Source organism: Phyllostomus hastatus, unplaced genomic scaffold, assembly GCF_019186645.2.
Source record: "Phyllostomus hastatus isolate PE091 unplaced genomic scaffold, TTU_PhHast_1.1 phas_contig_98, whole genome shotgun sequence".
NCBI classification, from domain to species: domain Eukaryota; kingdom Metazoa; phylum Chordata; class Mammalia; order Chiroptera; family Phyllostomidae; genus Phyllostomus; species Phyllostomus hastatus.
Window position 1 is genome coordinate 3,419,291 of NW_025333999.1, and position 24,490 is coordinate 3,443,780.

General features: G+C 49.1%; 1 protein-coding gene across 1 annotated transcript in view; it reads left to right on the plus strand.

Annotated features, from left to right (window-relative positions):
- CACNA1A (calcium voltage-gated channel subunit alpha1 A) overlaps window positions 1-24,490 on the plus strand; it is a 293,167-nt gene that overhangs the window by 161,309 nt on the left and 107,368 nt on the right. Inside the window, exons 6-7 of the mRNA XM_045852887.1 lie at window positions 18,699-18,790; window positions 21,190-21,342. Coding sequence (XP_045708843.1) covers window positions 18,699-18,790; window positions 21,190-21,342 — 245 coding nt within the window. The remainder of the gene's footprint in view (window positions 1-18,698; window positions 18,791-21,189; window positions 21,343-24,490) is intronic.

Here is a 24,490-nt window from a genome sequence, read left to right on the forward strand (position 1 = left end):
GTAAAGTACACAGAGCATCATTATAATGGTGAGGGTAGTAAGGATGCCAGATACCAGACAACCTGGACTTGAACCAGCTCCCCGTTTTGCAAGCTGTGTGACATGGGGAAGGTTCTGCAACCTCCCTGAGCCTCATTTGTTTCATCTGTTCACTAAGAATACTCCTACTTCCTAAAGTTATGGGGAGATCTCATTGAAATAATCTGTGTAAAGCTCTTAGAACAGTGTCTAGCTCCTTGTAAGCACTCGATAAATATTAAAGACTATTGAAAGATGATGATGGTGATGATAATGACATAGTAATAGTAAAATCTTTATCACCACCACCACCACCATCATCATCATCACTATGACTAAGGTCCTCTCACTCCCTCCCCTGCAGTTTGCCAGTTTTCTTGGAATGGAATTGTACACGCCTCCCCTCTGGGTGACCACATTTAGTGCCAATGACCCGCCCCTGGGGTTTCGTTAGCTCATTTTCAGAAAGCGCTTTGGAGCTGCAGGTGCTTTGCTGGCTTCAGACATCACTGGGCTCTTACGATACAGTTGACCCTTGAACAACATGGTTTAAAGTGCCGGGGTTCAACTTATATGTGGATTTTTTCAATAATGTATTTTCTCTTCCTATGATTTTCTTAATAACATTTTCCTTTTCTCCTTATTGTAAGAATACAGCATACAAAATATATGTTAATCCACTGTTTGTTATTTATCAGGCTTCCAGTCAGCAGTAGGCTATTAGTTAAGTTTCTGGGGAGTCAAAAGTTATATGCAATTTCCAACTAGGCAAGGGGCCAACAACTTTATCTAAGCCAACGCCAGATCCTTCGGCCAGGTCCTGGCAAGCTGAGGACACGGGGGATAGACTTACGCTTTCTTCCCTGCCCACCTCTGCCTTGGTGCAGGCCATTTTCTGTCCTGTTTGGGGCAGCCTGGGACACTTGTCGCTTTCAGCTTTCTGTGGAGCTGCTGTCTTCCCAGTGGCAGGCCTGTAAGCACACCCTTGTGCTATTATTTAAAAAGCAACAGTTGCCTCAAGCATCAGCACTGAGAAGCTTGTCCTTAAAATTAGCAGGAGTCATTGGAAGGCCACTGTTGGCCCCTCTGACTAACAGTGTGACAGCACACCTCCCCCCAGGTGCGTACAGCTGCATGCAGTGCCGGGATCGGCTCTGCTCTCAGGGGCCTGCCCCACACTCCCGAGCTTCAGGCAGTAACTGTGATAATTATTTCTTCGACAGACTCTTTATAGCACTTGCTGTGAACCTTGCTGTGTATGAGTGCATATATATGCCACATGTGTGCACACGTGTGCATGTGCCTGTGAACCTGTTCTGAACATTTTACAAATGACGAAATAAAGGGTCTCATCCTCCCAACAGCCTGTCATGCGGAGCAGCAGTTTTCAGCCTCTTTCATCTCACGGCACATATAAACTAACTACTGAAATTCCGTGGCACACCAAAAAATACATTTTTTGACAAGCTGACAAAAAAATAGGTATAATTTTGATTTATTCACACCAGATAGCTATTGCTATGTTGGCCATTGTCATGTTTTGTTTTGTTTTTTTGACAATCTAAGGGAGAAGAGGTCAGTGCCCCCAACTAAATAACCAGGTATTGCATGTTTTAAAAATTCTTGTGGGGCACCAGACTGAGGCACAGAGAAGCTAAGTTACTGCCTCAAACCACACAGCTGGTGAGGGGAGGAGCCAGGATTGTTAGCACGTACCTCCCCATCCTTAAAGCCGTCACCAAGCACAAGTTTGTGGGCCTGGCCACGTCCACACACCACATTCAACATGGCATATGTTTTTCCAACTAAACTAAACAAACAGCTCTGATTTTCCCGCTTGTCCAGAGTTAGTCAGCTCTGTGACATGTGCTTAAACAAAGCAAATTCCAGGAGGCCTAGACCCAGGGACTGGGTGGTCTGGGTTTAAATCCCAGCTCTCCCACTTTCTGGCTGAGTGCCTTCCTCAGTGAAGAAAATGAAAACCCTGTTTTTTGATCTGTCAAATGGGAATAATCATGGTCTCCGCTCTGTCAAACTGTTATGAGAGTGAAAATGCGTTCATATGTGTAAAGCTCTTAGAATGTTCCAGGCACAGAGCAAACACTCAAATCAGCATCTTTCACTTAGCACCTTGTATGTGCACTGTTCTGCGTGATGGGGGAGGTCTCGTGGCCCTTAATATCTGACAGGAGAGGGAGGGACCATAAACAATAACTATGGTGCACCGGAAGATGGGGTGTCATGGGGAAAACATTGGAGCTGGGTAAAGGCAGCTGGGAGTGTCGGGTTGAGGTGCGGGATGCAGTTTTCGACGGGGTGGTCACGGTAGTTTCGTTGGGAAGGTAGCACTTGAGCATTCGAGTGGATGACAGAGGTATTGACACACGTTGCCACCCTTTGGTGGCACTGATAGAAGTCTGAATTTCACTTGCGGCAAGCCTCCCTCGCCCTCATTAATTAGGCAAGATCCAAAACTTGGCATAGGAACCAGGACTCTTGGGTTCTTCCTGGTTCCTATATCAGAGCTCTTCGTGAAGACCCTGGCCGGCAGAACCCACCCACCTCTTTCACCCTCGCTGGGAGGAGGGGCTTTCTCCCAGCTTATCTGCCAGGCAGTGGGGAAGGTATGAAGGAAGGTATTTAGAGTCATCTTGAAGCTGGTCAGATGGTGAAGAGATGATGATATTTACTGCTGAGGAAAGAGACTGTAACAGGTAAAACCAAAAAATTCCCAGCTTAATAGTACACCTGAGTGAGAAATGAACTTCTGAAGTACAGTTGGTAAGGGATGGGATGGAGCGGAAGTGTGGGTGGTACGACTGTGGCTCTGCGCCACACAGTCACTTGGCAGTACAGGCTGGTGGAGGTGCCACCTTCTCCAGTAGGTGGTCTCCAGGGTTGCCCTAAAGTCTGCATCCAGCAAGCAGGCTGGGGAAAGGAGAAGTGGAGAGGTATTTATGAGCTAGGCCAGAAAGTGAGAACTCATTCTGCCTATATTCCATTGCCCAGAATTAGTCATGTGACACCACCCAACTGCAAAAGAGGCTAGGAAATGCAGTTTCTGACTAAGCATCCATATCTCAGCCACCCCATGGAAAGAGAACGTGAATCTTTATTGGGAAATTGGTAGCATATTTGTACTGGGGATAAATCCCTTCAATCCACTTTCTACCCCATCCCCAAGCCCCACCTCACTGTATACCAGGCACTATTCTAAGTGCTTTACACAGCTCAACCCATATCATGCAACGGTCCTATTCAGTGGGCACTGTTGTTATCCACACTTTACAGCTGATAAAACTGAAGCCCAGGGTGGTTAAGTAACTTGCCCAAAGTCACACAGCTAGGAAGTGGCAGAGTTAGAACTAGAATCCAGGAAATCTGGCTGCAGAGCCCCAAGCTTAGCATAAACTTATTGTAATTAGAGGGAGATAGAGGGGCCCAAAAGTTGACATAATCCACTTTTTGGTCACAAAGGAACTGACCACTTGTAAGAGTAAGTCCAGACTCAAAGAGCTCATCACAGGACAAGCCTGACCCATCGGGTCCATATCCTTATTAGTCAGGTGTTGGGTCAGAGAGTCTGGGCCGCAGCATTTCGGGCTGTTCAGCAGCCTCCCCGGCTACCACCCACTGATCCCAGGATCACCCAGGACAGTCAGGACAGTCAAAAAATGTCTCTGGATGTTTCCAAATGGCCCCTGGGGGATGAAATCACCCCTGGTTAGAACCACTGTTCTGAATTATTAAGTACTATCCTATAATATAGTCCAAGTCCAACGCAGAATGACTTTGACATTGCCAACCTTGCAAAAAAAATGCAGGATTTCACAGTCTGTGAGCAGGATGGTGGCAAACTGCTGAAATCACACTCTGAGACATTAACAGACAGGCCTGGACAGTGTTCATCTATTTAAATTTTGACAAGGAAAACAACACCACTGCTTCTTTAAAAGAGAATGGCTTGAATATCAAAGGGTCAAAACCAGGGTCATTTGGTAAAACACCCTGTGAATTTGAAAATAAAGATGATCCTCCTGAAAACTCATGATGCAGAAGTCAAAAGTGAAGTGTGGGAGTTACATGCGACCAGGCCGTTTTGTGGGGAAATTGCACACCGCCCCCCCCACACACACACACACCAGGTAGAGTGTGCACCAGGCACTGTGCGTCCTGTCCACTCAGGGAGAGCCACCTCCCCAACTGATCTGACCATTTCCCTTAGGGTGGCCTTAGGGTGAGGCAGGAATTCTCCGATTGTTTTTTTCTAATGAATATTATAATTGCTGCCTTGTAGTGGGTGCTGTTCTTCATCTTTACCACACTGAGTACTGCCCGCATTTGACTACCCACATTTCACAGATAGGGAAACTGAAGCTCGGAAAGATGAACTGTCCCAGGCTGCACAGAGCTAGGATTCAGACCAGCCTGGCTCCGGGGGCCATGTTTTCAGCCAGTAGGCTCCATGGATGCCCTGATGCTGAGGGACCCCCACTTCTGGAAGCTTCTGCTCTCACTCCCCTTGGTCCTCTCTCACTGACCAGAGGCAGCACTGCTCCCACTCCTCCACTAGCTATGAAACAAGATGTATAAATTCAAATCTGGGGCTTTGTGGGGAAAATGAGGCAGAAGGATGGAGATTTGAGGCTATTTTTGGCTTGACGAGGAATCTGCTGTTGTCCAAAAGAATCAAGAAAAGAGATTGTTGAAGCTTGCATAGAACATGGGGTGCCTGTGGGCCTGTATAGAAACGAGCAATAGAGAGATATGCTCACTAGAGGAGGTTGGCTGGTTGGCCTTGGGTGGGGAATTTGGGTACTTTTTCTGCTAAGACAAAGGATAAAGTGTCCCAGGTTTGTTTTTCTGCTGCTCTCCCAAACCCTGAAACTCTTTTCTGCTTTTTTCCCCCCTTCTCATTTTTGAATCCAGACTTCTGCTGACTCATCTCTCCCAGCAAAGGAGGAGGGAGGAAGTCAGAGTTGTTCATTGACCATTTTCTTTCTTTAGTGACTCAGCTGTGATTCACATTTTAATTAATGGAGGAGAAGGACCTGATCAGTCCTCAGGCGTGTGTCCAACCACCCATACCTCCAGGCTGAAGATAATAATAAACCCCCCAAACGTGGGATGCCCCAAATTAAACTATGGCTTGTTTCCTCCATTTGTGCTGAGGACTCACCAGGCTCTCCGAGTTCTGGGTTCCTAGTGGGACCCTGACCCAGAGGCAGCTGGCCTGAGCCCCACAGCAGGGGGGCTAATTTCTTCCTTGAGTTAGTCTGAGGTCAGGGTGAGAAACACAGCCTTGAGTCCCCCTGGGACAGCAGGAGGATCACAGGAATGTAATAGCGTTTTCTGAGTTGGTCTTTGGCTATAATCCCAGGCTCAAGCCTCGCTTCTCTTCTCCCCTCATACCTTGGGGCCTGAGATTTGTCAGAGCTGATTGCAGGGGCCGTTTCTGAGCTTTTGGTTTACCCAGAGAATAAGAAAAGTTCAGATCATCATGGCTGCTACTTCCTGAGGGCTCAATCTGCATCAGGCAGTGTGCTCAGCGCTTTTCATGAGTGGTCACATTTAATCCTCCCACTGTCCACTGAAAGGAAGAGCTTTTCTATAATTCTCCATCATCCCTGTGAGGAAACTGAGGTTGGGAGTTTGCCCAACATGGACAATTAGTGAATAATTTGGCAGGATATAAACCCAGCCCCTTCTCTCCTGAGAGCCAGAGTTCACATCTGCTACACTTTTCTGCCTTTCACCCAGCTGGAAAGAAAAAATGGAAGCTGACGGCTCATTCACCAAATACTCACTAGCTGAGGCCAACCGTGTACCAGGCTCTGTTCTAGGCACTGAGGGTCCAGCAGTGAACAAGAGACAGGTCTTGGCCTCACGGAACTGAGATTTTAGCTGCACAAATGTATTGGTCACTGTGTATTAGATAAGCTAAGTTACTATAAGTAATACATTAGATACTGCTTGCTGCTGTAACACAGAACCCTCAACATAGATAAGGGCTCAAACACAAGAGGTTTTGTTCTTGCATACATAAAGCCCCAAATGGGTGTATTCTTGAATAGTGAGCAGCTCTCCTCCAAGCAGGGAGACAGAGGCCCCAGCTCCGACCAGATTTGGTTCCTTGTCTATAGCCTGTGGCTTTCAAAGTCCCCGTGTTCCCCGGTATGAACCCACAAAAGGGAAATGACTGGGGAGGGGAGCACCTGGGCAAGGTTTCTGGGCCCAGCCTGGGAGTAGCCCACCTCACTTGCACTGGCTTTCCACCAGCCAGAACTTAGTCACATGGCCAGGCCTGCCTGCAAGAATGGGAAATGTGGTGTAGCTGAGTGCCCTAGAACAACAGACAGCAAGCAGTTCTGCCATGAGTCCTCACTGAGAACCACATCTTGATCTGTGTTGCCTCTTACAGGTCTCATCTTAGGACAGCTTTAAGAGACACCCCTTTCTTTTTCCACCCTCTTCCTCTGTTTCTTGGAGTTCCTGTTCTAATCAAGCAGGGGAGGCAAGAACCAGGCAGAATGTTTTTTCCTTAGTTTGAGGTCTTATTGGGAAAAGGCAGCAGAGTATCCCTGCCTTTTGAGGTGAAGGATCCTAGAATCAAGTTCTGCTACTCCAGAGACTTGTGTCTCAGAAAATGAGGTGTTTAGGAACCCTCAGATGGGCAGTCTTCATGGACAATCTGCTCCTCCTACCTTATATTAGTCAAAGTCCCAAAAGGAAACACAATTTACCCATCAGATGGTTTCAAACAAAGAGCAAGTCATGAAGAAAGTCCTTAAAGAGATGGGGGCAAGTCAAGCAACTTGGTAAGGGATGTTGAGAACTCAGAGGGAAGCCATTGCTATCCCTACACTCTTAGAACCCAGTAGAAGCAGAACCATGCAGGAAGATTTGGGTTAGAACCAGGGAGGGAGCTCAGAAAACAAGACTCCAATCTCTCTCCCTCAGCTTCTGCCGTGCCTCCCACTGGTCAAACCAACTAGGAGCTAGAGCAAAGCATTCTGGGAGATGTAGTCCACAGGGATTGGTCTGGCTGGGCACAGGCAAGCTGGAGAATGGACCTGGGGAGCAAATGGAGAGTAACTAGCATGCACCAACTGCCTGCCTCGATTATGTAATCACTCTATAATGCTAGCTAGCCATGTGGCTATTTAAATATAAATGTGAATCTGTTAAAATTAAATCAAATGAAAAATTCAATTGTTCAGCCACATTTTAAGTACTCACTCGCCACATGTGGCTGGTGGCTGCCATATTGCAAGCTCAGAATAAAATGTTTCCACTGTGGCAGAAAGCTCTCTGGGCTGGCACAGAAGCACTTTGAAAGGCAGAGCCATGGGTCTCTGGATAAAGGAGCAGAGGTTCCTTTAGGGGGAAGTTCTCTGGATAGAGGAGCAGAGGAGAAGCAGGGAGGTCTGGTGCGCAAGGTCACTGGGATGGAGGCTTGACTTCAAGGGGCAGAGAGTAGAGGCAGAAAGTTTCAGTTCAAGGTCAATGCTGAAACTTACTCTGCTTGATCTCAGTCAAGACACTTGGCCTCTTGGAACCTCAGTTTGCTCATCAACAAAGTGGGTATCAGCCCTGCTTCCTGTGGTGATGTTGCCCACAAACAAGGCTATGGAAAAGAGAGACTGTAAAAGCATTCCTTGTTGCCGTATTGGGAAATGATCATTGAGCCCCACATAGCACAAGAGGCCCAATGGGTAGGGTTTCTTTATTTCCTGCACAGAGGAGTCCCCTTAGCTGGACCTTCAGTACCCCTCAATGTTTTGTATGTGTAAGCCCGGGCAGTTGGGTTTTTTTTTTCTTTTTTGTAATGCAAGTGCCTAACTTAAACTTGGACTGCCAAGACAGCCATCTCAATAAACATACTGCCAGCCATGGGAGTAGATAAAGAGCCAGGCTACCTTCTCCCTCGGAGGCTCCTCTGTTTTAGAGATCTTGGTTGACTTCAGTAACTGACCTTTGGGCCACTGTTGGTTTTTTTGTTTGTTTGTTTCTCTCTCTAGTACTTTAAATTCCCACTGTCACAGTGGCTGGTGTGGCTCAATGGGTTGAGCACCAGCCTGCAAACTGAAAGCTCACAGGTTCAATTCCCCGTCAAAGCACATGCAATGTTTCTCTCCCTCTCTGTCTCCCTCTCTTCTCCACTCTCTAAAAATAAATAAATATATTTATTTAATTTCCACTCTTATGTTTTAAATTCACCCGTAAAGATTGAGACCTCAAAACCCAAGGCCCCACCGTCCAGTAAAAGCAAAAGCCCTGGCCTGTGCATTCTCTCTTTCCCCTCGACTTGGCTATGTGGTTCCAGATGTGCTGTGTAATGTTCAGGTCGTGTGAGTAACAGACCTTCATTTTTCAAAGTCCCTAATGATTATCGTTGAAGGGGGTCTTGCAGTCAAAACAGAAACCGCAAGGGCTGGTCCCGCCACATCATTGGTTATTGATAGTCTGAGACCAGCACAAAACTGGCTTCTTCATCTGTAGTCAATGCCTTTATTAAATTCACTTCACATCTGCTTCCAGCCTTCTCTCGTTCCTTGGGATCTTGCCAGCTTTTTCTTAAGACATTGGTGGTCATGTTTATGAATAATTTCCTTAGGATCATCATCTCCCTTTTTTTTCTCTTTCTCAAAGAAATCCATGAATCCTCACTTTTTCAAGCTTGGGATGTATTGCAGAGACATTAGCAATGAATGGGACACGAGATCAAAACCCAGCTTGGCTGTGTACTAGCGGCATGAGCTTGGAGCAGTGACTCAACCCCTCTGGTCTGGAAGTAGAGGGAATGACAGGCCCCACCTCATAGGATCGTTGTGGGGACTGAATGAAATAACACACACTGTCTGCACTCAATAAACGTTAGCTTCTTTCTAAATCTAACTCTATATTGATGTGTGACATACATGTAGAAAAACACACACCTTTGGGTATAGTTTGAGTAATTTTCAAAAACTGAACACATTCATGTCACCAGCACCCAAATCAAGAAACAGAATATCCCAACCTCCAGAAACCTTCTCTTTCCCACCAGTCACCAGTAGCCCTATCCATAGATGAGTCTTACTTGTTAATACGTGAAATCCTACTGTGTGCTCTGCCTGGCTTCTTTCCCTTGGTATGTGAGCGCCACCTTTGTTGTTGCCGGAGCTGTAGGTAAGTCATTGTCCTGGCCGTGTGTACTGTATCCACAGCACTCGTGGCAGGCATCTGGGTAATTTCCACTTTGGAGCTATTCCAGAGAAAGCTGCTGCAGCCACTCTTCTACTTGTCTTTTGGTGACTACTGCTCACATTTCTCTGAGAGGAATCTGTTTCACTTTGGTGGACACTGCATGACAATTTCCCCAAATGGTTGGACCAGTCTAACTGCCATCAACTGTGGGCCGGAGAGAGTTTAGTTGTATTTTCCTTCAGGAGTGTTTTTCCCTCCTGCAGGAGGTGCCCACTCGGTGTCTGAGAACTCCTCTGAAAACCAGTTGTCTGTTTCCTCAAGAGCTTCAATTCACTACATCAAACATCCAGAGTGGACCTGCAGGCTTTCCTCAGCTGACCCTATGCTCTTTGCTTGCAAATTTGGATGAACCTTCTTTGTTGGGAAGGCACTGTGCTCTACCCTGCTTCAATCACCACATCATCTTCTCATTCTAGTTTCTCAAGGAGGTTTTCCTTCCACTCCCTCCCTCAGCCTGGTATCATCAGGGCAGTGCGATCTCTCGGGGGCCCTAGACCCACTGATCTCCAAACCTGCAAGTCCTCCCTCATATACCGTCCCCTTGTTGCCCCAACATGTTCGACCCGTCTTTTCTAGAATCATTGACCTGGCACTTTCTGGAGTTTTGCATTTGGTCCCATTCCTTTTTATTTAAGAAAGCACAACACTTGAAGAGGGCTTCATGAGTCACCCAAAATAGAAACGTCCTTTTGTGCAGTAGAAAGGGTCCTTTTGTGCAACCCTCTACTTTAAAAGTCAAACAAGAGGAAGAGCTGCTCGGTGCAAAGGGCCAGGCCCTGAGAGAACCTTGCGTGCGAGGCAAGGACTTCATGTTAAGGGAGGAGAATATCTGTGCAACCTGGCGAAGACAAAGACTTCTTAAGTAAAACGTGAAAAGCACACACTCTAAAGCAAAAAAAAATACTTGCATTTATGATAACTAAAATGTTCTGTTGAAATAAAGGCATAATTGGGGGGAGAGGAACCAGATCCTGCTCTTACTGTTTCCTGTGAATCCTCGGACAAACCACTCAACCTCTTTGTGCCTCAGTTTTCTCATCAATAAGATAGAGGGAATTTAATCTGCTTTCATGTTGTTAGCAGTTTAAAATGAGCTTATATTTAAAAATCATTTAAAATAGCACCTGGTAGCTGGTAAGAACTAAAATAGTGTTTGTAAATAGTACATAGAGTGGTAGGAGAAAAACTCACCAGGGATTAATAATAACCAACAATACAGTAGCCCTTGCCACCTGTCACTATTTTAAATGTAAATGAATTAAAAGTAAATACTTTAAAACTCAGTTCCTCACTTACACCAGCCACATTTTGAGCGCTCGATAGCCACATGTGGCCAGTGTCTCCCATATTGGGCAGCACGGATCAAGACTATTCAAGGGAATGTTTGCAAGTCAACGAGAATAATAGTGCAGCAACCCCAGCAGGAAAACAGGCAAAAAATGTGAGTGGGCAGATTGCAGAAGAGACCTCTGATAAACTAATCAGTATGATGTGGTACTCAAAATCATTTACAATCAGAAAGATGAAAATTAAAATTGTGAGCATCTCTGGATGCCTCTTATAGTGGAAAAAATTAGAAAAGTGGATGAAACCCCTTAGTTAGGTGGGAACATGGGGACAGATGAAGCTCCTGACTCACTCGTGGGCGTGTGGCATGGACGGCCACTCTGAAGGGTCAGTGGCAGTACTGAGTGCGGTTGGGTCCAGACCCTCCTGTTGGCCCCAGTCCGCCATCCTGGGGAGGTCTTCCCCGGGTCCCTGAGTGGAGAGAACGGAGTTGTCCTCTGCAGCTCTGTCTGTGGAGGAGGAGCTGGGGGCCGCCAGGGACCTGCGCCTGGGGCGCAGGAGGTGGGATGAGGCAGAGGCTCCTATGGAGCCCTGGGCCCAGGGACTGCCCCGGACTGCACCACCTTCCTGGACGGGGCTTCAAAACCTGGTTCTGGGTGAAAACAGAAAACAACAAAATACACCTAAATTTGTGCCGCATGTGTAAATTAAAAATACACACACTCAAATTGAAGTACATGTTTTACCAGAATGTATTACCAGAACAGCCCAGATTAAACATTTTGCTGGTCGATTCTTACGAGGGAGAATGAAAGCAGAGTCTGGGGACAAAGGGAAGCAAACGAACAAACGATACAGACGGCAGAATCGCACAGACCAAACGAGAAGATGTGCCGTGAACCGAGGGAAGCAATGAACTACTCTCTGCCTTTGAGGGCTTAAAAAGAATTTAGAAATAGTTTTCCCAAGAGGAGCTACAAGCCAGGTGACTTCAGAACGAACCTGAAAGCACTGGCACAGTCTATGAGGGGCAAGGATACCGGCCGCATGGGAAGTGATTGTGCTCCCAAGTACCCATCTCGGGAAGATCTGAGCGGGACCTCAAAGGGGCAGGTGCTGCTTCTAACCTGAGGTCCGGGCATCCAGCGCAGCACCCATCCTCTCCCCTGCTTCCCAACCATGCTGGCATCTTCTCACTCTCCTGTCTGCCCCTCCTTCTCAACTGGTAGCCTTACGCTTCCCCATGAGGTCTCTCCAGCTTGTCGGGCCTTTGCAGATGCTCCCCTCCTCATCCTCCTGGCACACAGTGGTTGTTCCTCTGCAAGTATCTACTGACATCCTGACTTCCAGACAGCAGAGAAAATACAGCTCCATCCACACGCAGGTTAATGGAGGCATGAGACTGGCTGAGGTCCTAGGATGACGGAGTTAACCAAGGGGCAGGACAGTGGAAGCAGCAAAGGCAGACCCAGGACCCAGGCAGCCCATGTTAGCTGTGTGATGTGGACATGTGGCTAACCCCTCTGGGGCTCAGTTTTCCTGTCAGTGAAACGAGGGAGTATCTGTACTTACCTGGTAAAGATACTGGGCCATAAAATGGGATCTCAGTATGTAAAGCAAACAGCCTGACAAACGATGTTCCCTTTATCAGTTAGTTCTGATATAACTTAGCTGCAAGTAACAAAATAAAATAAAAAGGCTAATAAAAAAACAAATGTTTGCATAGGCCTTAGTAAATCTCAAACACAAGTATAAGCATATCACACAAATTCCCACACCTATAAGGGAAGTACCATACTACTGTCATCTCCACTTACAGCTCAGGAAGCTGAGGCACAGAGAGGTTGTGTGACCTGCTCAAGGCCACACAGGTAGTGATTGGAGGAACTGGGATTTGACCCGGGCTGTCTGGCTCCGAACCACTAGGAAGGATGTTTGTTACCCAGGTTTCAAGAAGTCAGGGGCCTAGGCAGTTGGTTCCACAGCTCGGCAATGTCTCCAAGGAATCTTGTCCACCTTTCCACTCTGCCATCTTTAGTGTAAAGACTGTCTAGTGACCTTTACCGTTCAGGGTCCCAGGACGTCAGCCCAGCTATCCCATGTAGATGCACAAGGTGAGGAGGGGCTGCTCCTGACATGTGACCTTCACTCAGGACCTGTTAGGCACACGGCGTAGTCATGTGACCAGTGCTCCCACTGCAAAGAATCCTGGGTAGAAGAGACTATTGGGGCAACTTCTGCCTCTTGGAGGGACCACAGGCCCCATCTAGCAAGGGAAGGTGGGGTTGGCTGTCGGGTGGACAACCAGCAGTGTCTTCCTTGAGTCTTTTCCTAGTTTAAGACAAGTCCTGCCTTCTACCCACCCTTCCATCTCTTCTAAAATCTGCTGTATTAATTATCCCTATGCTAGTCTACATTTCACTTCATTATTTCTTCACACATTTTTTCAACAAACGTACTGTATACCAGGCAGACTTTTAGGTACTGGGGAGATCTAAACAGATAACCAAAACCGATGAAGGTTCCTGGCCTTGTGGGGTGGTCATGCTAGAGCAGCATCATCCGATGGGACTTTCTGCGATGGTGGAAAGTGCCGTGTGCGCAGCTGCTCACCTGTGGCTGTGGAGCACTTGCAATGAGACTAATGCAACTGAATGTCTCATTTAATTTAAATCAAATTAAGTATATATTTAAATAGCTGTGTGTAAGTGCAGTTGATACGACTGAGGAACTGAGTGTCTAATTTAGTATAAATTAAATTAAGTGCACATATTAAATAGATATGTGTAGTGTGGTTACCGTATTGGGCAGCACAGCTCTAAACACCAAGATACATCACTGACTTCTCTCTCAACATATAAACGAATTCACTTCTTTCCCACCCTGAAAGTCCTCTCTCATACCCAGGCCCACATTTCCATTTCTTCTTCTCTTGTCCTCTCCAGCCGTCAGCCTTGGCAAGGGTCCCCAGTGTCCTGATGCCACGTGTAATGGATGGTCTCCGTCCATTGCCTCTGAATCATCTCTATGTTGCCCTGGAGACCAGTAGCCTCACTTTTCTCAAAATACTTTTGAACCTGATCCTCAGGGATGACACTTTCTACCTGGTCCCCTCTCATCTCTGTGACGGCTCCCTCTTTGTCGTTATCTCCCTTCCCTTCTTGTCTTTTAAAATGTTGCTTTCCCCCAACACGCCATGTGGCCCTTGGCTCTCTGCACTTTACCTGACTGCCCTGGGATAGCCCGTCTCCCATGACCCTGTCCTGTGCGCCCCGTACTCATTCACCAGATCTTTAGTGAGAACCTGCTAGGCCATGAAAAGAGCTTCAGGTACTTCAAAAATAAAAAAAGATTTCTGTACTTATGGAGCTACATTCTAGAAGAGGAGGTGAATTATAAGCACAACTTCATGAACAATGTAATTTCAGAGAGTGAAGCGTCTCTTCAACCAGAATCGCCAGGGAAATCCTCTCTAGAAGGATCTGAGCTACAGCCTGCAGGACTCGAAGAGGGACAGCTAGGCAAGAAGGGAGAGGGTTGAGGGGATGGGCAAGCACTTGAAGTCGAAGAAACAGCCAACAGATGATTCCTATGGTAGAACAAGCTTTTCCTGTTGGCAGAACAGAAAGTCAGAGTGGGACAGCACAGCCTGCAGGAGTTGAGTCACACAAGGTCTTGTGGTCACGGTAGAGTTTGGATTTGACCCTGAGCCTGATGGGAGCCAGGGGAAGGTTTTAAGGAGGGAGTCATAGAAAACTGGCATCTCCAACTCAGTGTGTCCACAGCCCAGCCCTTGACCTTCCTTCAAACTATCCCTTCCTCGGTCTTCCCGTCTCGACTGACAGCAGCACCTTCCTTCACGTAGACCAGGCCCAACCTGCAGGTGTCCTGAACCCTCTCTCTCCGACCCCTCGCAGGCTCCTGCCACGGAAGCCCCGGTGGCTGCCATATTGCTCTCCCTAGTGCTTCGAACCCTCTGACCTACCTACCGTCTGTTTTCCCACTTCACTCCGTTCATGGCAGTGCCTTCAGGCCCTGCCTGAGTACCCAGCCCATTCATTTTAGGGGCTAATAAACCCATGTTGAGTAAAGGAACGACCTTCACTCCGTGTTTCTTTCAGAACCAGGAAGCCATTCTTCCCTTCTCTTTCGTCCCCACGGGTGTCCCAGCCCATCCGACGAGCCCTGTGAGGGGAACTGGGGTCCTGGGGTCCTGAGTTCAAGTTCTTATCGGTGGTGTGGGTCTCCATGTGCTAGTAACTTCTGGGCTTTAGTGTCCTCCTCTGTAAAATGGGACTCATCCTGCTAAATGCTGAATACTGGGGTGCAGGGAGGACTTGACGAGCCCAGGCAGGCTCCCTGGTGCACAGCAATCAATGGCAGCTAAATATAAATCAGGGCCTCCTTTGTACTCCCACTGCCTTTGTCCTACTTCCAGCCCTCATTACGCTGGCCTGCTCTGCGGCTGCCTCCTAGCTCCTGCCTCCATCACCACCAATCTGTCCTTTCAGCTGTCAGGCTTGTCTTCCTAACGCCAACCCCAATCACATCCCTCCCCTGCTCCGAAACCTTACATGACTCCCACTGTCCACACGGCAAGACCCACCTCCTCAGCCTCCAGTTACAGCCTCCACCATCCAGCCCACCCGCTCTCTTGTGCGCCACACACCCCGAGCGAGGCCTCCGGCCTCCGAGCGCGCTCTCGGCCACAGGAGCCTCCTCCGCCACCCGTTCTCTTTCCAGTTCCTTCTCACCTGTCCAGGGAGGAGATCAGTACATCTTGGGTGCTGGCTAGGATGGCAGTGGGCAGGAGGGAAGTAGGAGTCTCTGCCTTTCTGGGGCTTAGACAAGTCTGGGGAAAGGCCATGCAATGAGAAAACCAGGGTTTAGCCCCAGGTCTGGGATTTTGTACGAATGGTGCTATGCTGCCTCCTCAGACTTGGACTTGGATCTTTTATCCACTTACTTGCATGATCGTCTGACAGCAGGGTTGAGGTCATCTCAGTGTTATCATTGTGCCTTGAACAACCTGGCCTGGAGGCATTATCGCTCACTGAGAACAATGCAGTCACTTCCTCCCAGTCTCCCAGCTTCTGGCCTTGTCCCCAGAAGGGCTTTGTTTTAATATAAGTTAGATCGTGTCTCTTCTCTGCTCAGAACCCTCCATAGCTCCTACCTCACTCAGAGCAAAAGCCAAAGTCCTCCCCGTGGCCTTCAAGGACTCATCGCCTCCCTGCCCTCATGTCTCCCCACTGTCAACCTGGCCCACTTGGCTGCAGCCGCACTGGCCCCCACGCTGTCCCTCAGTGCCCCAGGCCCCAGGTCGGCCTCAGGACCTTCGCACTGGCCATCCCTCCACCTGGAGTTTCCCCTGACATACTCATGTGACCCACCCCCTCTTTCTTCACATCTTCGGTGTCTCTTTCTCTGGACCTGCACTGTCCAGTACGTTCACCACGAGTCTTCTGCAGCCATTAAGCATCTCAGCGGTAATGAGCCGTAAGTGGAGAATATGCACCCGATTTCAAAGACTTAATCCACGGAAAATAATGTATGAAGTGTCTTATTAATAAATCGTTTGTATTGATTGCCTGGAAGTGATACCACTTTGGATGGACTGGGTTAAAGAAACTGCGTTATTAAAGTTAATTTCACCTGTTTCTTTTTACTCCTTTAATGTGGCTGCTAGAAAATTATAAATTGACCACACAGTTCTTATTCAGGTTCTACTGGTTAGTGCTGGTCTGAGCATTCTTACCTCTGAATTCCTTCCCTGCCAGACGGTGAGAACAGTGGCCTTCACCAGCTGGTATCAACGTCATTGCCCACCCCCCCACCCCCCACCCTGCTCTGGGTCGCCGAGGTTTCCCTTCCCCCCACCCCACGTTGCTTTTCTCCCTCGTGCTCGTCCCCCTGACATTCGGTGTATTTATTGGGTTTATTTCCAGCCCCATCCCCCACCCTGCCCCCAGCAAACAGGATTCCTGCGGCGCAGTCTCCAGGACCTGGACAGGGCTCAGCACACTGCCGGTGCTCCGTCAGGGCTTGTGAAGTGAATGAATGACGCTCGATTGTTTGCTGTGTGCCCCCTACTGACGACCTGCCAAGAAGGGAGGGCATGAGGTGGAAAAATAGGTGGTGACATATGAAATGGAGTCAGGGGAACCCAAAGGAACATGAGAAAGTTGGTAGAGGAAGAGAAAAATAGAGTAAATTGAAGTAAAAGTTCTTTGGGTTGTATGGCATGGCTTCATGGCACCATCCAAGTCCCTGCCATGGCACCATTGCACTTCCTGAATTTGCCAAGCCTCTTCACACCCACGCTGTCTGTGTCAGCCATTCCCTCAGCCTGGAAAGTTCTTCTCCCACTGACCAGATTCCTCCTCCTCATCCATGAGGCCTCAGCTTCAGACCGGTCCTCCCTGGGCTAGTTATTAGGACCTGCTGTGTGCCGTCAGAGCCACTGTCTTCCACCCTCTCTAAGGATGCATCGTAGCTGCGATGGATTCATTCATTGTGTGCATTTTTTTGTTAAACATTTTTCTTCTGCATCAGCTCCATAGGGCAGGGAGAGTCTCACGTGTTGCTCTACCTGGCACATAGGACATACTCAACTGCACACTAATTGATAGTGGAAAAATAGGTCAGTCCAACCTAAAATGCCCATCTCTGCTCTAGGCATAGTCTTGAATAAAGTTGGAAACAACCCCTGTCTTAGTTTGGGGTGCCCCAGCATAGACCCTGAAACAAGGATTCAGGTGCAAGTAGTTCATCTGGGAGGTGACCCCAGGAAATGTCGGTGGGGGGAGAGGCAGCAAGGACGGATGACTGGTCGAACAGCTGATTCCGGTGGGCGGCTGGGATCCATCCGTCTGGGGAACACCCCTGAGAGCAGCCTGGAATGGGGGGCAATGAACTGGGGAATTGACCCTCCGGTTCCCAGCAGTCTTTGGCTGTGGGCTGCTCCCATGGGGGCCTGTCTCAGTATTGGAGAAAGCTGTCAGACAAAGAGATGCAGATACTGTTGTTACAGGCCAAAGTGGTACAGTCCAGACCCCTGAACGAGACTGATGACACCTTCGGGTTGTTGGCATGGACACCCCCCACTGGTTGTCAGCACCTCTTGTCCATCGTCTGCAGCTGTGATGACAGGCTTGTCTGTTGAGTGGCTCCGTGGTAGCGCATTCTGTCACTTGCCTCAGAGGTGGACTCGTTCAGGAAACAAATCAGGGAGGTTCCCTGGGGTGCCTTAGGAGGAGGGGCTGTAGGACCCCTTGTCTCACCAGCAACATTCACAAAATGAGGTCTCAGTTGGGGTCTTTCCAGCTATTGGGCGGGGAGGTTCTACAGAAGGCTCATCTCACCTGAATTTGCCAGAGCAACTCATTTTGACCCAAGGCTTGGGGTCTGTAGCCGCCTTCTAGGGCCAATGCCAACTGGTCCAACACCATCAGGGCCACACATCTTCTTGGTTTGTTGGTTTTCCCATTTATCGACAAGTAGCTTAGCACACTTCCTGTGTGCCAGGCTCTGTGCCAACCACTTCACAAATGTCAATTCATTTAATCCTCACAACTCTTTGGGGTGTACTGTTGTTTGAAGTATAGTGTTGAGGTGTATTAGACTCTGGGGTACTGTTGTTATCCCATTATACACTAGGGGAAACTGAGGCATGGAGCAAGGAAGTGACTTGCCCAAGGTCATGGAGCTGGGCAGTGGCAGAACTGGGATGTGAACCCACGTAGTCTGGGCTGTTGTACTGAACTGCTTTCCTGCCCGCTGGTAAAGAGCCCCAAGCCCCAAAAGGCCTGCCACTCCCCCACAGCCCATTCTGGCTGTGGCTGTGAAATGCACCAAACATCACCCTGACCCCGTGCTCTCGAGGACATGTCATTCCTCCCAGTCCATCCTTTGTTTTCATCAGCCATCCGCCTGCTCAGGGTTGTTGTAAGTCCCCTCTTATCCCGTGAAGCAGGTGACATTAACACTGTGTTACAGGTGACAGAACTGAGTCCCAGCAATGTCATGTCCCCTGCCTGCGGTCACCCAGCCAACAAATGCAAACACCAAGCCCCAAGCACCCTGCCCACCTGTCTGACCCTGAAACCCACCCTTTGTTTTCCGTTCCGGTTTCTTTCTTGCAGCATCTTGGCAACAGTTGGGACAGAGTTTGATCTACGGACGCTGAGGGCAGTTCGAGTGCTGCGACCGCTCAAGCTCGTGTCTGGAATCCCAAGTGCGTGAGTTTCCGACCTGGCAAAGGGTCTGCTCAGGACCCTGGCGTCCTCAGTTCCCCCTCTGTTGAGCACCTCAAGAGGGACCCCCAGATGCTGTCCTAGCCTGTGTCAGGGCAGCCTGCACTTTGAGGAAGCTCCCCACGGGGCCCTCAGGAACCTGGCTTCAGGTCTGGGTGAGCTCCTGAAAGTGAGCCAGGAACCTTACCCATAACCACAGCCCCCATTCACTGAGTGCCTACTGTCTACCAGGAGCCATGCTAAACACTACATTCAGTATTCACAACCAACCGTATGGCACTGCTAGTGCTGAAATCTCTATTTTACAGATAGGGAAACTGAGGCTCAGAGCAGCTGAATAATTTGATCAGGGTGCCATGGCTGAGATGTGGCAGAACTAGGCATTAGCAAATGTGACCCCCAGGCCTGGGCAGTAACACTGGTGGCAATAACCATTACCATTTATTGAGTGCCTGAGTAGCACCAGGCACTGCAGAAACAGTTTTGTGTACATTATCTTAGTTTATTCCTGTAAGCCCCCAATGAACCCATTTTACAGATGAAAAGGCCGAGGCTCAGAAAGGTTGAACTACCACCTGAGTTCTTACAGCTTTTCAGTGACAAGCTCCAAAGTCCATACTCGTTCCACACTGCTTCCTCACCCTGCAGGAGCGCTTCTACTCCAGCCTTTGGGGGAGTCGAATAAATTATGGTTATTATGATTATTATTATATTTATTATTATGTGCCAGGCACTCTTCTAAGTATTTGCTATTTCGAAACTCATTTATCCTCATAACAAGCCTGTGAGGTAGGTTCTGTTGTTATCACCATTTTACATATCATTGAGTTTGGCCTTCAGGTTCATTGCCGTCTGGATTTAAAGAGTAGGATTTCTCAGAAGACCACCAGCAGGGTCTTTTTTGTAGAAAGAAGGCATTCCTACTTGGGTGTCTGATTCCAGCAGGAGGCTGCATCATTTTGAACTAAGGGCCATCCCAAAGCTAATACTGATAAGAGTCTGTGTAATAACCACTTCTGACGTGTCAGGTACCCTGCCAGGTGTGCACTCTCATTCTGTCGTGAGAGGGAGGTGCCTTAGTAACCGCCATTTACGGTAGAGGAAACCAGGGTTCAGACTGGCTGCTTGACTTGTCCAAGGTCACATTGCTAGTAAGTAGATGACTAGGTCTGTCTGGTCCCCTAGAAGCAGATGTAGACAGGTGTTCAGATGCACCTTCTTTAGTGGAGGGGTTGCTGTCAGGGGGGAAAGAATGAGGGAATGGAGTATAAATAGCACCAGAGTGGTCCTCCAGCTTGAGTGAAGGAGGCCGGCCTTTCCCACTTCTCTGGTTAATTACGGGGGGTGGAAGGTGGGACAGCAACAGCCTCCTGGGTGAGGCAACTCTTGACAACCAAGGGCAATTAGAGGAGAAGAGGGGAGCTGGGAGCCCTGGCAGCCAATGCTCGCAGCAGCTGAGGGCAGACACACCCACAGCAAAGGAGTCTGCTTGGGCACCGATAGGATCCGGTGTCCAGAGCCTTCACCACTCTGCGACACTGCCTCCACTAGCTCACCTTCAGGTTGGACCCTAGGGTAGCACAGACCCTTGGAGCACCTGGGCAGTTTCCCTCTCCTGCTAGGGTGTCCACCTATCAGGAGGTGCTAATCTGGGCCATGCAATGTTCTAATCAAGAAGCAAGCCCCAAGTTATATGTTGGAAGCCTAATTTTAACCATAGACTTTCCTAATATATAACACAGCGGTTACAAACATAGGCTCTGACGTCACGTAGACCTGGATTTGAATCCTGCCTCCGTTGTCTCTTGTGCCCTCGGGAGAATCACGACACCTCTCTGCGCCTTGCTTCTGGCCCCTGCAGAACTGGGATCATTTTACACGGGCTCGAGCCCACCTCACGCTGGGGTTGTGCTGGGAGCCAATGAACTGATGCCTGGTTTTCCTGGATTGGACCTGGGATGTTGACTGCTTGCCCGTACAGTTGCAGCTTGTCCACATGGTGCCTTTGCATAAATTAGGAAAAGATGTCCCTCTTGGTGGAAAAGGAACTAGAAAAAGGCACCCTGCTCTGGGTGAGAGCCACCCAACACCCAGGTTCAGAAAGCAGTGGATTTCCACTCCTTTTAGCCCAAACATTCATCCAGTGACACAGCGTATGTCAAATACTTTAAAAACTATTTTGAAATAAAAGTGCTGTTAACAATGAAGAGAGATTGTTCCTGTTATAACAGTGACCAGCCTCTGTGTGACCTTCCTCCACCTTCCTTCGCTGTCGCCCACCCCCACCCCCCAGTGCTCTGGGTTCCTGAGGGAGGTGTCCTGGGGGCGGGATTTGGGGTGACTGCTCACTGCCCTGGGGCCCGTCTCTTTGTCTCCCCAGGTTTACAAGTCGTCCTGAAGTCGATCATGAAAGCGATGATCCCCCTGCTGCAGATCGGCCTTCTCCTATTTTTTGCAATCCTTATTTTTGCAATCATAGGGTTAGAATTTTATATGGGAAAATTTCATACCACCTGCTTTGAAGAGGGGACAGGTAGGTCCGAACATCATAATGTGTTTTTTTTCTGACCTTGCTCCCACTTACTTTCCTGCTTTGGGGACAAACTCCTGGAAGGGCTAGGCAGGGTCTGCTTCTCTGGAAGTTTCCAAATGTACTGCAGGCAAACCTGGGCATAGCAGCCCCCAAGATCTCATTGTTGCTAGGGCCTTGTGTTGAGGTCCCCTAGCAGCTGTCCCAGTTCTAAGCGATTTATTTGGGAAGTGGTCCCAGGAAGTGCCATCAGGGGCACAGGGAGGTCGTACAGGGGAGGGAAGACTTCTCACAAAGGGGCGTTATCAGGCAGACCACCACTGTGGGCAGCCAGGGCTCAGGCCCATTGGGCACTTCAGAAACACACACACCTCAGCACAGTGGCCTCTGACTGGTGAGAGAGCTGGGTATTTATTCACAGACTTCTGTCCATCACTGGTGAGGAACGAACGGCTCCTGGGTGGACATGAAAGGTGTTTTCAGGTGAGAGCAGGGAGCGCAGATGACGACAGGATATGGACAGGGTGCAGAGGGCCTCTGCCTGATTACCTTGCAGTGGCCACAGCGCATGCTGTGTTCTAAAGCAGAAGGTAGGAGGGACCACCAGGCCAGGAAGGAGGGGGTCTGATTGCTTCTGTGGGTGGTAGGACAATAGGGGATAGCTTCTCCGGGTCTCCCCCAGAATGTGCTTAGACACGTAACTGGGAGTCCTGGCACCAACCTGTCAGAACCCAGTGCAGTGAGGTCCTGGTCCCCCTCCTCTGCATACTGTGCCAGTGCCGTCCTCTAGTAGCTGGCTCAAGGAAGTGGGGGGTGGGGGGCAGGCAGGAGGCACGCCCTCCCAGGGACTCAGCTCTGAAGGAGCATGGGGGGGCATGGGAGGGCGATGTCCCCCCACATTCTACACACGCACAGACCAGTAGCTTCCAGATACATTTCCAGTGCAGTCCCCTGCCATCCAAGCTCTGTCGCTCTCTGTAAGAACCAAGTGGAATCAAATAAGGAGGGAGGCCTGTTTTAGCCTTTGGGACCACTGGCCGTCTCAGGCAGGCAGGATGGCAGCGCTAGTCACGGTCAAGGACACTGGGAACTGAAGGAACGGCAGAGTGGACAGTGAAGCTGCAAGAGAACCATGTAGGAAAGGAAGAAGGTTTCAGACATGTCTTGGGAAAAGATTCAGTCCTGGAGTGCCTTCCCACCCCACTTCTCTGCCCCATGACCCCCAAGTGGCTCAGGCCCCACCCCAGACCTCCCCAGACGAAAGGAAACCCCTGTAGGAAGGGCTTATTTGAGATGCTTTGCTTTTTTTTTCTTGCTCCTCTTGTCTCCTTCTCTCCTGGGCTTGTGAAGTTTGCTCAATATGGGATGTCCTAATTATTTCTTTCCCCGATGAAGAAGGTGTTAATTGAGGCAGAGCTATTTCTGCACCTGTCCTCATCACCAGGCGGAAATTCGAGAAGGAGAGATACAGGGCAGGGCCCTGCGGAAAAAACAGCCCAGAGCAGAGAAAGCAGGACTCCTGGGTCCTAGATTTGGTAGTTTGTGGGTTTTTTTCCCTTTGCAGCGGAGGGGACACATGTCGGGCTTGGGCCTGAGTGGGGTTGTGAGCGGACGGGCGTGGGCGGGGCCACCAGCGGGTGGGAGCCTCCATTTTTGACTGAAAAGCTCACGATTAAAATTATAAGGCATGTGAGTAAGAGACAGTTATATACAGACACCCAGGCAGCAGGTTAATTTTAAAATATATTTATAACCAAATTCCTCAGACTCTCTGGACAGTTGCTTTTCTAGAAGCAGCACTCAGAGTGTTCCATGATGGGTGGGCAGGGAGTTGGGAGGGATTGGAATCAAGAACGCCGCCGGGCAAAGCCGCTAAAGATAGACAAGTTTTCAGTCGCATTTCTTCGTCATCGTCAACCCAGTTCGTATGCGCCCAGCACCAAGCTACATGCTCACAGAGACACGAGGATAAAGTGGAATTCTACCTGCCTTCCAACCACTTCCGAAATAGTTTAAGGAGACAGGAGCACTCATCAGCAACCAGTTCATAGCAATGAAAACTAGTACATGATCCCTGTGTTACGAACACACGAGAGTTATTGCAGCCCCAGGAAAAAGGAGGGACAGTGTTCAGTGGGGTAACTCAAGGTAGGAATTGAGCCACCCTTGGGCACAGGGTGGAGACAGGAAGGTTCCCAACAAACAGTGATTCTCATTTAGTATATAGGAGCCCACTGACCTTTTTTCCCTGCTCTGAGCCTTATGTTTAAGAGGTTTTGCCTTCCAACCTATATTTATTAAATCACAGCCCCTGCACCAAGTCCAGTGTGAACGGGGAAGGCATTTCCAGCCACTGAAACTAGTGGCCGATGTGGGCATTGCTTCTTGAGCAGTGGGCGACGCCCCTGAGAGCAGTGGGCATTGCTTCCCGCGACCTGGCGTTTCTGTTTAACTGAGCCTCAAAGACCGGTGAGAGTCACGCATTCCGTGCCCACTTATTTCTCTTTGCCGTGTGCTGAGTGGAGGCTGTTAGCTGGTGCTCAAAGCCTGGAGCGCATACATTGAGATATATTTTCATTTAGTGGGAAGCTTGAGTGTACACACTCAGCTGTCTGTTTTCTTATTGGATAATGTCACTCTGAAAACCTTCAAAAGTGTCACTCCCTGAATAGGGTCTTCTCATATCTGCTGCTCCAGTCCCCTGGGGACATGCCCAGGATGACAGATGCTCCCCTGACTGTGTGTTCACGGAGGCCCCTCTCCTCCCTCCTGATCAACCCCTCAGAGGTGAGACCTGGCCGTTAGCACCCAACTCACCTTTGCCGAGAAGCTGTCTTTGGTTTCCAGCGCAAGGGAACCCTTGGCACGAGTTTCTTTACTTGTGCCGTTTTCACAGTCTGCCTCCTGCTTTTGGGGGACAAAGCTTAGCTCCTGTGCCTGAGGGTGAGTGTTGTGTGTACTGGCCTTGTTGCCCCCAGAACAGCTCCCTGAGCCCAGCACGTCTCAAGGGGAAACAATCAGGCCGTAGAAGAATTACACGATGTGATGAACACATTTGTCCTGATGGAGTCTGGGAAACACTGCCCCGACTACCTCACAGTGCACACAGCGCATTTCCCCAAACTGGCTGTATAAGGGCCACAGCACACAT